This window comes from Anas acuta, chromosome 5 (genome assembly GCF_963932015.1).
Source record: "Anas acuta chromosome 5, bAnaAcu1.1, whole genome shotgun sequence".
In the NCBI taxonomy this organism is placed as follows: Eukaryota; Metazoa; Chordata; class Aves; order Anseriformes; family Anatidae; genus Anas; species Anas acuta.
In genome coordinates, this window is record NC_088983.1 from 39878818 (window position 1) to 39891768 (window position 12951).

Consider the following 12951-nt stretch of genomic DNA (forward strand, 5'->3'; position numbering starts at 1 on the left):
AAATGGCACCAAGCAAAAGGAGAAAAATTCTGTACAGATTATACCTCAGCTTTGATCATGAAGGCTTCTTCTCCATCAAATGCATTTATTTCTTGAACTAATCATGAAGTTTGCAATTAAGAGAGGCTTTCAAAAAAAACAAAAGAAACAAACAAAGCTTCCTCACCCCTCAAACCCACCCCTCCTTCTATTCATCAGTGCACCAAAGGAAATGGAAGTTTTATCCACACAGCTGCTAGACTAAGAGTACCATAAGGCATCTTTTAAAAACTAATTCGTTGCCAGCCATCACCTTGATTTTTGTTTTATTAAGATGAATGTATCACTGTACTGACTGCACACTATGCCATAAGCTCTGAAAAGATTTAAAGTCTAATTTGAACCTGTGCATTATTTACGTGGGAGTTGAACATTACCCTCCAGGTACACATGAACAGGCCATTCTAAAGAGAACACATCTGAAGTGGGAATGTTATATTCCAACATGCAAAATTAAGGCATTCTTCAAAATACCTGTTTCCTTAGAAGCAATTGGTTAAGCCTGCCTAGAACATCCGTTACATAAGCTTCAGAAAGGCATCTGAATTTTATGCCATCATTTGCTGCTATTTACTAAGCGGTTACCATAGTAATTGTAGATTATTTTCAGAATATTGCTTTAATCTTGCACACAGCTCTAGGTGCACCCTCGTAACTACTGAATTGCATGTGCAAGTGCACAGACACACCTGTGCATATTCAAACTTAATTCACATCACAAAGCAAAAAGCCAGATTTCTTCTGCATGAATATCCATATGCCTTCACTTGCTACTGGAAAGAACTCTAGGAGAAAGTAAAACTCTTACATCTACTGACAGAACCCAAAGAATTTTCATTTCATTCCTGATTTTTAGGCTCTTACGTAATAGATTTAAAATAGTTACAACAGCCTAACAAGACGTATTAAGTAATTTTTACTTTCAATCAACACTATTAGTAAAATTTCAAAGGAAATTTAATAGGAACAATGAAATAAAGAATCCCCGTAAGATTCCAGGATACTATTTTGTAAATTCATAGTTATAAGCTCAAAAATAAGTTGAGTGCTGCACCAACAGCCCGTTAAATTACCTCACAATCAGAGCTTGTGCCTGGATAAAGCCTGAATGTTTCTCCACCAGTAGATGGTGCACGAGCGCCGCTGTCATTTGACTTCTTCCTTCACTTCCTTTCACGGGGAAATATTTAATTTTCATGGTAACTGAGGCTTCAGTAAGCGAGGGACTTAATATGCAACGATGGTTTCCCAAGGCTTAGGTCTCCCTTCCAAGCAACACAGTGCTCTGCTACTACACGCCTGACAAGCTACTGCTCTGATGTCCAGGGAGAGAAGTAAAGGTTGGGAAAGGCAGGTCTCTTTTCCCAAATGCTTAATAAAGTAGTTCGTAAGAGGAAAAATAAATTTTACTTGCTGTCAAAAACAAAAGATGCATGGATTTAAGAGCCAGTTCTGGACTGGTTTTGCCGTATTACACCTTTCATTACCCTTTGCATACCTGCAAACATGGATAAGATCTCTAACACCAGAAAAAGAAGAAAGTGTGTGTGAATCATTTTAAAACCAACCCTTCCGTAACTGTATTTTTGCACTGTTTTTCATTGATCTTAAAAACTGGCAGACTGCATATTCCATCACAAGAAGGAAAAGTGAACATGACATTTCATTTTATTTTTTTTTTAGATGGATCAAGCCTTTAAAGAGGAAAACAAAAGATGAAAACATTTTAGCAGTGAAGTGGTTAAAAATGCAAGATGAAAATACTAAAGCACACACTAAAAAAATATTAAAACATATATGTCATATAAAGTACAGTACAGGACTAGGAGTTACACTATGTTGTATAGTGCTCAGAGGAAATTGTTAAACTCATTTCTTTCTGAAGTATATACAGAACAGGATTCTACAGCATTTACCTATATACAGCCAGCAAGTTCTTTTCTTAGGTTGTTCATACCTCTCTTCACCTTGAGTTAGGAACCTAGCACTTAAGCACTTACAAATATTCAATTTCTCTCATTCACAAGAAAGACATTACCATTTTACTTTTTTTTTTTTTTTTTTTTTTTTTTTTTAAGTTAACAGTCTATTCCAGGCAACCAAGTTAAGCTGAAAATGTGTGAAGCATGAAAATCAAACAGAGTAGCAGCTTTCAAATATATAAACAGTAAAAACCAAGACTGCTGCTACAGTGTCATATTCTTGGACTTAATTCATGCAGTCTTAATACAAAACTAGAAGCTCTTTCGTAACTTCTACAGTTATCAATATACGTTTCTTCTTTTCAATGTGAAATAATACTTTGAGATGATCTATGTACACAATGTGGTCAATTCAAGCTGTAATATAAATATAAATGTTTTCTTTTAAAAAGTATCTTACAGACAGATGATACACATTTGCTTCTTTTACTTCTGGGCTACAAAGGAAAATTCAGGGCACTGATACATGCGGAACAAAAAGCTACAGAAAATATACTGAAAATGCATAGGAAGGGAGAAAAGTAAGTCATGTGAATCTTTTTTTTTTTTTTTTTTTTTTTTTTTTAAGTTTAACAAGAAGGGTACTCTGAGGACAATCTGTCCACTCCAGCCATGATAGCAAATAGGCACTTTCCCCAATGAACTATTTTTAGTGTTTCACATATCTTCAATGAGAAGTAACTGTTTCTTACTTCATGACAGCAAAACATGAAATGTTCTTAAAAAAATATCTAAGGGTTAATTGGTTGATTCTTATTTGAAAGTTAAACATTTAGTAAATACAAAGCCATAACAAACGTCGTGCTCAATATCAGATGTGCATACATACACGTGCACGCGCACACACACACTTCTCACCCTCTTCCCATTCCCCAGCCTCCCTCCAAATTCACTCAGTTAAGTTCACTCCAATTTTGCCTGGGCTGTAAGTTATTTTCAAGTCTTCTGTTGTCTTTTGCTGTTGTTCAAATAAACAGTAGTTTTGTTCAAGTAAGAAAAAGTTGCAGTTCAAAATAATGAAAACAATTTCAATTTTGTTATTAATCTTGTTTTAATCATAGTACTTGATAAACAGCTGAACAGGATCCTAGTTTAACAGAAGGATAAACAAGAACACTGATGACAACTCGTTACAACTGTCTTAATGTACCTTTTGCTTAATGAACACCTGCATATGTAAATAAAAGTATTTTTGGAGGATACCCCAAAAGAAAACAACTTGCTGGTTGAGCAACAGAAACAACTTCCTTTTTGCTATTATGTTGAAATCAAAGTCATTTATATATAAAAATAAATGTTATGTTCTAACAAGAACATTTTAGACAATTACATCTGTGCTTAACAAAAAATATTGGTCACTCGAGACTAGAATAATTAATATTTTAAAGGTTTTTAGATTATCAGAATGTATGGATACAACTCAACACAAACTGTAGCTGAAGGGAAACAGGACTGAACATATCAATTTGTCCATCTGGAATAAAAATGCAACTAAATTAACTAATTAAATATTTAAAATACTACCATGGAATGTGACAGTAGATATGGTCCATACCTACTAGATCAGAGGGGAGGGAAGTATAACATGTAATAATTCGTACCTTACACATTTAGTTAAATATAAACATTTGTTATTTATACATAAAGTCGCTTCCAAAAAACTATTAATAAGTGATTTAGTTGCACTTAAAATCAGTTTCATTTCTCATTTGCTGAGTATTAACTTTTCTTAATCTTAAATCAACTGTCACTAGTGCACTTTTAGTTAAAATTTCCCCTCAGATAAGTTTTAATCCTTTTAAAAGAGCCCCCTCACCTAAACCATGAATGTACAAAGTGGCAAAAGTTAATCCCTTTTAGTATAATCATAGTTTATATACTCATTTTATAGCCAATAATAAGAACAGGCTTTCCTTTGCAAAATCTCCTTCACAACTTGCAACAAATGCCACGCGCTTAAAGGAAATAGGCATGGCTAGCACTTGTAAAATGCCAAGGTCTGACAAGTCTCCTTGCTTCTTCCACATCAAGCATCTCTTACATGAAAGAAGATTCCCTTCAGCTTGCCAAAAAGCTTCTACAAATCCAAGTTAGATGCTTCCTGGAAACAAAGATTTTCAGCTCTGTTTGGCACAAGACTGATTCATCCTGCAGCTTTATGCTTCCCTCCACAGCACCCACATACCTCACCGCAGTGATGGCATGCTCTCAAGGGGAGGTAGCAACACATACACGGAGCAATGAATGACAGCGCTACCAGTGCTAACCAGCGTAAGCAGAACTTGTCATCACTAGTGTCACATGAGCAAGGATCAGAGAAATCTCCTTCAGAGTCTGACATGCAGTGATACAGCATGCTCTCTGCGCAAAGCATGCAACTAACTTGGTAGATACATCTTTTAATAGGATCTGGAGCATCTTGACATTTTCCTCTGCCGTTATCTTCATGATTAAACCTTTCCTGGCAGTATATACAGCGGGAGCGCTCACCATCCTCTTTTCTTCTTTTAGAGTTTTTAAATTTTGATGAGGAAGGCTGAGTTTTAAATACCACAGAACTCTTTGAGTCTTTCAGGGAATTCAGCTTAGTTCCATCCCCACATGGGTATAAATAGTCAGATTTTTTACTGTCTGATTTAGAAAATGGTATATTTGAGTCTGCATCATCCCTCTCCAGGTCGTTCTTCCACATGTCAGGATGCCTGTAGTCTGCATAACGACGTATCAAAATATCACGAGGGTTTATTCTTACGATTTCATCTTCATCCTGAAAGCTAACGTGTCTGATGGACTTCGGTGGGACCTGAAACGGCAAAGGCAAAATTAGTTTACTATAGAGAAGTTCTAGATTCATGTCCACCTACAATGTAAAAATTAGAGCGCAGGATTTCTTCCTTGCCTCATGAACATAAGTGTTTAACAACAGTGGCTTCTAAATGCCTCACCCTTACATACAAATACATACAATACTTTACTGAGATTGGTTAGGTTAGGACACCGGTGGACAAAGGAGCAAGTACTTTTAAAATTCTCAACTTGTAAGGAACTGACCGTAATTTAAGGCTTTTTACCTTAATGGACAAGTAACAAGGAATGCGCTAAACACATACAAAGCAAACAACAGAGGTAAGAGAGTTCTTGTTTATTCTGTCTCAATGAAAGTGCAAAGGGGTATGAAAAAGTTCTTGAAGGTGATAAATTTGAAACATCAGAATTGAAATACTGCAGATCTTGGATACAAATGTAAGATAGCAGACTGCCATGGAATGTCACTGAAATCACATTACAAGTAACTTCTAAGAAAACGTGCAAATAACGACAAATAGGGTAAAAATTTAGCACATGTATGGAAGGAGCTTCTGAAAACAGCAGATAATCCAGCAAAACAGCAAAAGTCTCAGTATGTCCCAGTATGCCTGCCTTACAGACAGGCAATTATTTTCCTACACTGTAGGGCTATTATAATCAGAGCCAGAATATAACTGAGCTTCAAGTCTAATTCCGCCTTTTTTTTCCTCCTGTCAAGTGCACAGTCTGCAAAACATCTCACAGAAAAGACTGAAAAGCACTCCCTAACCCATTAGCCTGAAAAATTCTCCCAGATTCAGGAATTACTTGGGAACACATCTTTGGCATCCATATCATAGCTTTATTAGTACTGATGAACTTCATGAGAATTAGCATGTCCCTAATCTGCTGCAGTGTGAAACAAAGCGTTACTGAAGATGATGTTTTAAGTTTACACTTCAGTTTCACTTTGCATGTGTCCATGCTCCTACTACCTGGAAGGTTGCATGTCTCAATAATGCAGTAGAAGGCAGAAGAGGACGGAATAGCTTCTTAAAATATTCCTACATAAACAGAAGTTGGCATATCTGTAGCCTGCTCTAATCACCACTTCCCTGCTTGGTAATCCTTGTGTGATATACATTAATTACAGAATTGTGATTAGAGCTGCTTTGCCCTCTGAGCTTCAACTGCAGTATGCTAACAAGAACAATTTTTATCTTGGCTCCAAGCCACTTGGTTGGATTTCCATGAGATCTAGAGGATATGGTGTGAAGAAAGGCCATATCCTACTCAGCTGACATCACTGCTCATCCTTATTTTCCCAGGCTCTGATGCAAGCCGGCCAACCCTTTACTTATAAAAACAGACTGCTTCCAAACTCGACTTTGTTTTCAAAAACAAGAAAGAGTTATTGATGCTAAAACAATAGGCTATGGATAATTGTCTTTTTTTGAACCATTAACAGCATAAATTTAAGGGGAAAAAAGTATCAAAAATGTCATTGCATATGTTACAGCACAAAGGATCCTTACCCCACTACTCAAACAGAGAACTAAGCATGCATGTAAGATAGTAAATGAATTGTTTATATGAAAAAACAAACAAACAAAAAAACACTCAAATAAAGAAATCCACCCTAGACCTCCCATTTCCTGGACATTAAATAGCTGTTAAAGATCACTACAAATACCAGCAACTCTAAAATCTGATCTCTCCTCAGTCTTTTTTATTTGTTTGAGCATAACACATTACCAGAACTTATTTCTTTTAAATCTCCAGCCAAACACCTACTAAAATGCTTAAGGTTTGACATATTACAACTGTATGTAGGCAACTGATAACAAGAAATCATTAATTAAGAAAGGAAGCGATAAATTCTGGAAAACTTGTGATAAATGCAGGAAAAATTTTGGAAGAACTTTATTTATAAAATACTTACATATTGGGTATTTAATGGGATCTGTCTGAAAGCATAAGATACATAAACTTACAAACTACATGAAGCCCAGACTTCGTTTGGCATAACTACCAGCAAAATTCAATGAAAATAACAAACCTAGTCCTCTAGATGTTCACAATAATATCTCAGTGCAGGTCAAAACTCTGTGTAAGAGCTGAAGCAGGAAGGAAGGAAGAATATTACAGCCAAACTCCACAGAGAAACTCATTATGAACATAATTAGCCTGCTGGAAATCAGGGAGAAAATTGTTGTTGACATGGCTGAACTTACTAGTACTACACCTTACTTGAAGGGTTTCACCTTTACACAAGGCATAGACACTTTCTCAGTACTGCAGCCTTCCCTGAGTTCCCTCAAACAAATGGATGCATGTGACAACAGCAGCTGAATATAACATAGCAAAGCACAAAATTTAACTGAAACACACACCCAAAGATGAGAAACTGCAGGACTTAGGTATTACTATTTTTTTTAAATAACATCACTACAAGGACATTGAAGTGCTGGAGTGTGTCCAAAGAAGGGCAATGAAGCTGGTGAAAGGTCTAGAGAACAAGTTTTATGAGGAGCAGCTGAGGAAGCTGGGGTTGTTTAGCTTGGAGAAGAGAAGGCCCAAAGGAGACCTTATTGTACTTTACAATTACCTTAAAGGCAGCTGTAGCGAGGTGGGAAAATCAGGCTCTTCTCCCAAGCACCAAGTGATAAGATGAGGGGAAATGGCCTCAGGTTGTGCCAGGGGAGGTTTAGGCTGGATGTTAGAAGAAATTCCTTTACAGAAAGGGTTGTGTGGCATCAGAATAGGCTGCCCAGGGTGGTGGCTGAGTCACCATCCCTGGAGGTCTTCAAGAAACGCTTAGATGTAAAACTTAATAGCATGGTTTAGTGATGGACTTGTCAGTACTAGGTTAAAGGTTGGACTAGAGGATCTCAGAGGTCTTTTCCAACCTGACTGATTCTATGATTCTTACAGCATTACAGGAAAGGATTTGAATGGTCATTAATCACTTCTTTAGTTTCAGCATGTACTAGTTGACTTACAAGCACAGTAAGTGTTCAGATCTATTTATAGCTAATTGAAACAAAATTGGTATTTACATCAAAATCTGCTGTGCCACGTGGCCACATGCACGGAGCTTAGCAGAGAGCGCAGTGTGTGCACGTACAGACTGTGAGGTTTTGTTGACGTGTCTATGTTCTAATGTGCACTATATAGCTATGCAAAAAGCACGGTATGTTTTATATCACAGCTTAAATTATTTCCTTACTAGCCTATTCTATATGTGCTCTCAGAGCATACATGCTGTTTAAGCTAATGTACTTTTCTTTACAATGCAATGAAGACTAACTGCATATACATCACTAGTTAGCACAGCCAAAAAGTATTAGTTATCATAACCTCATCACCCATCTTGCTCAAAGAAATTCTTAAATTCTCTTTGCAAGTAAATGGGAAGAGGGAGGAATACTTATCTTGACAAACAGAACAAGCAAACATATGAAGCGACTTATACAAGATGATAATTGGCACAGATCAACAATAAAAATTCTTAATTTTAAACTTTCATTAGTTCTCCAGATAGGACTGTTTCTTCTGCATAATAAGGCAGTTAGAAAGCAGAATGACCCAGCGCACAAAAAAGTGTTTTTTCAAGGTGCAGAAATATTTTCTGATGAAGTGCTCACAACTACTTGAACTTTCATTGTACTTTGATGTGATATTAAGCTTCTTCTAAAAGCTTCCCAATCTGTTTGCTTCTAGGCATTAGACCCTCAAATTACTTGTTATCTCTCTCACTAATAAGTCTACCTCTACATTCTACCAAAACAATCAGTTCTGTGAGAGAAAAAAGCAAAATGTGTATTGTTAAAAAAAAAAAAAAAGCTGCAACATGCCTTTCTGAACTCATGTCATATAAACATGACTTCTTTTCAAAACTGTCAGTACTTCAGCCTTCTTCAAGTTAGTGATCTTTCCTCTTTTAAGAATGTCTGCTAAATACTTAATACCTTTCATGCATAACGAATCTACAGTTTTTCCTTCTGTACCAACGCTGAATATTTCAGTTTAATAATCAGTTAGAGAGCATAAACAAAGTTTCACTAAAAATATGCAGCAGAAGTGCCCCACTGTGTAATGCACCCTAAATACCCGTTTTCAAGATACTTTAAAATATTTCTAATCAAATCACTATCATTACTATACACATAACTGAGATTGAGTCCATGGCCAGTTTACATTTTCTAAACAAATTTAAATAACTGTTCAAAGCTGCAAATACAGAGGTCTGTAACACAGAAATTTGACTTTGAATAAAGTGGAGGACTTTTTCACGTAGTCTGCTACAAGTAAATACTTTTGCAATGCATTGCCTCTGCCATAATAATGCTGTCATATTTCAGCTGCAAAGCTTATATTGATCACTTTGAGAAGTCCAGAGTATAATACTACAAACAGGGATTAGAATAAAAATGCTTTCCTGTCAGAAACTGCATCCTGTGCCAGTAGTGCAGCAAGCAAAGTAAGAATTGCTTTTGGTGGTGGTCTTACCTGGTTAGGTTGGCTAGGAAAACAGGCTCTCCTCGTGTTGAAATCCTCAAATGCTGAAGGCCTTAAATTTGAACTGTTGTAAGGTTCACTGGTTACTACAGTTTCATGTTGGAAAAGGTGATCTTTCATTAATGAACCTGATGTGTTTTCTTGAGTACTCTAGAATAAACAAGAACACTGCTGGAATACTTTTGCATTTACACAAAAACTGTACCAAACCCACCAAGTTCATGCATAAATGCATTAATACACTACACAGTTTGTTAGAAGCATTTTAACAGGTTTTTTTAAAATACATTTTTAAGTACATATAAATGCGCAAGTACTTTCTTAATGATGAGTCAGCCTTGGAAGCTGAGAGCTGACTCTCTGCAGAGCATACACAGCTTGGGGGTTAAAGACATAGGCCTTTAACTCGCTTGCCAAATCAGACATGAGGAATGTCTTTTAAGGTAGGAGGGGTTAAGCCTAGGCCCTGAGATGATGCTTTCTCTAGCTACCCACCAGGCTGACAATATTTACAAACACAGAAATGGAGGAAAACAATTCTGAGACTAATATGGCTAAAGTTAATCAGACCTTTTAATAAATTAAAAAGCAATACTGCTTAACAGATCAGCTGGAAAGGAACAGAAAGTCAATTTTAGCATATACTGGCTCAATTAAAATATCTAATTACAGCAAGTGTGTATTAAACAACTAATGGCTGTCTCTGAAATTAAGGTTACATCAGGCAGTTTACTGGCTGTCACCATCTGATAGCATTGAGAAAAGTGGCATCATCCCACTTCCGGCAATAAGAGTGTTTCAGTTTTAGTATAAGGATTTCTTAATAAGGATTTGCACACATCAAGAAAACATGAATGGTGCAAACAACAAAAAAAAATACTGCAGAAAACTACTGAGGAATAGGCAAACCTGAAATTTTGGCAGGTTTAAGTACTAATACTGAATTGTTAGTCTTCGTTTATCAAAATACGTAAGAACTTATTCTGAGATTGCATTAGCACCTGATGTAGATAAAAGCCCTATGCATCAAATAATACATCTGGATTTAGTTGAAGCAGCTGCTCTGTTGCTAATGCTTAGAAGAAAATCATCTCATCACTAAGAATGTATATAATATTCAGAAGCACTGAGTGGAAAAAAATAAAATTGAGTACTTAATTAAAGATCAGCTTTAATTAATACCAGTGAACATCCAGCCCATGAAAGGAAAGACAGTAGTTCAATGAGGTCAAAGTTCAGCTGAAAAATGATGAAGACTGAAAACCCTAAAAAAAGGTCCTTCAGCATGACAGCACTACTAAGCAATCAACCCTGTCTTTTCTGGTCAAATACTGCTGGGAAAGGAGTACAAAACAATGTTAAAATGACTGGCAAGAGTTAGATTTCAAGGAAGTATACTTATTTTAAGAGCAAAAAAGCATCAAATATTAGTACAATATCAAGCATCTTGCCTGCAGGATGTAATCCTGCAGGTACATTGCCCAATGACATAAAAAGCTTCCAAAACATTGTTTTGAACCACAGGAGACCTGCATTCAGAATGAAGAAGAAATGCCTACAACTATTTTTGGTTTAAGCAATGTTATAAATGCTTACAAGCAGAAACTATTTAAGCTAGAAACACACTTAACAGCTAGAAGGCATTTTACAGAAACCACAGTAAAAAGCACTACCTAACCTACAAGTTGAGGTTCCTTAGAGCTATTATCAATTTGAGTGGTCTAGTGTGAAGGATGAAGGAGATGCAAAAACTGCTACTCCTTCCTTCCCAGGGAAAAACAGATACTTGCTCACATGCCAATCATTATCACTGGGTGAGCTGTGCAATGAACAATTCAATTCATTGTTCAAAAAATAACAATGCTCAGCTTACCAACCTGGACACTGCAGGTAAGTAGATACAGCCTAACTTCTACTACGACCTAAAAGTGAGTAGGTCATTGACCATCTTTAGCCTGTAAATATTCATTATACAGCACTACAGAAATGCTAGATGAATATCCCAAACTCTGTATTTTTAATCAAAGTGATAGTTTAGTCACAGCTAAAGCACATTTACTAGTATCAAAAAGGCTTTCTTTGGACAGACACTTTCTGCTCCAATACAATGTTTTATGACCAGGTTATAAACACCTGAAAACCCGTATTTATAATGGAAATACTGATGACCTGACAGAAGAGGCCCTAGAAACAAAAATGCTATTGTATTGGAAACGCATTCAAGTGAAAAGCAAATGTGAAGTTTTCCACAAGAACTAAACTTGGTACATTAAATATACAGAATATTACACACAAACACAGATGCACACATTCCCTTTTTCTACTGTCCAAAGCAATTACACCGCCCACATTCAATATCCTTTAACCACAGTCTGCAAAGTACAGTACTGGCATAGGTTATTCAGTATCATCTGTAAAGTAACCTACGCCAGTTTTTAATGCACAACGGAAATCTGGTTTGCTCCCAGCTGCTGGTATAATAATTACTGTCCTATGGTTGCTAAGAGATACTCTGAATTTTTTTTCCAAGACTACTAAAACATTTCTGTGCGCACAGGCAAAAGGATGCTGGGTAAAGCAATAAAATGACTCCAGCTGTAGCTCTCCAGCAGAATTCAAAGCCAGATGACAGCTGTAGAGAAAATGAAAACCAGACTGAGCTTCTCTTCTTCTTCAAGTTCTCTCTCCTTACTTCTCCCAGTTTGCCAGAGTTAAGTCTGGGAGAGAATTCAACATTGTTCTGCAAACATTGTTAAAAATGTTCTGCTCTAAGTAAGTTTAATGATTACACAGAAGGATGTATGAGAGACCACATTTCCGCTGCATCCCAGCTCTTGTTTTTACTTCCCATGAGGCCTGAAAATCTGCTGTTTGATGCTAACCAACACAAAAAGAGTTTACATTTTTGTCTGTAACTTTTAATTGTGAATAATGATACAGGTTTCAAAGATATTTGAATAATGTCTTTCTGTTTTAGCTACTTCTAAGATGGAGCAATTGCTTCTATAGTTGGCAAAGAAATTCTATTACAAGCGGGTATGTATTTCTGATACGGACTGAGATATTACATAGATTAATCTGAATGTTTTATGCAGTTTAAAGTTAAAAAAAATATATATATATGGTATTTGACATATTTCTTCCAAGGCTGTTCTACCTGAACATATAAAGCATACTAGAGGTTATTAGGGATTCCAAGGAAGAAGCTAGTAAATTAAGACACAAAGTGTAAGTCTGAGGAAATAACAGGGATGGAGATGTAAACAGGCTGTTATAGATACTCGCAAGAAAAAAAAGAAATACCTTTTCTTTGAATACTACACCACAAAAAGGTCTAATAAACCTAAATAATTTTAGCTCCTATATTATTAGTTATGTAGCTTCTATATTAAGTTGATAATAAGTTAACATTACTTTTATTTCCAGGAATTACACCTAGTAAAATAATGTACACTGAATATTGCTAATCTTTAGTGCTCAATCATGTAGTACGTTTTTCTCCATACAAACAATAATGTCAAGTGTAAGTTATTTCAGATTTCCTTACAAATTATAGCGTCAAATTATATTTGTAAAATAAAACTTATTCAAACCTTTGTTTACAGACAGAATAAAGCAAATG

General features: G+C 36.0%; 1 protein-coding gene across 3 annotated transcripts in view; it reads right to left on the reverse strand.

Annotated features, from left to right (window-relative positions):
- Positions 1-1689: 1689 nt before the first annotated feature.
- Positions 1690-12951, reverse strand: part of SPRED1 (sprouty related EVH1 domain containing 1) — a 59548-nt gene continuing 48286 nt past the window's right edge. For all 3 annotated transcript variants that reach the window (XM_068684326.1, XM_068684325.1, XM_068684327.1), the window contains exons 5-6: positions 9321-9479; positions 1690-4824 (exon numbers count right to left, since the gene is read on the reverse strand). In XM_068684326.1, coding sequence (XP_068540427.1) covers positions 4165-4824; positions 9321-9479 — 819 coding nt within the window. In that variant the 3' untranslated portion in view covers positions 1690-4164. The remainder of the gene's footprint in view (positions 4825-9320; positions 9480-12951) is intronic.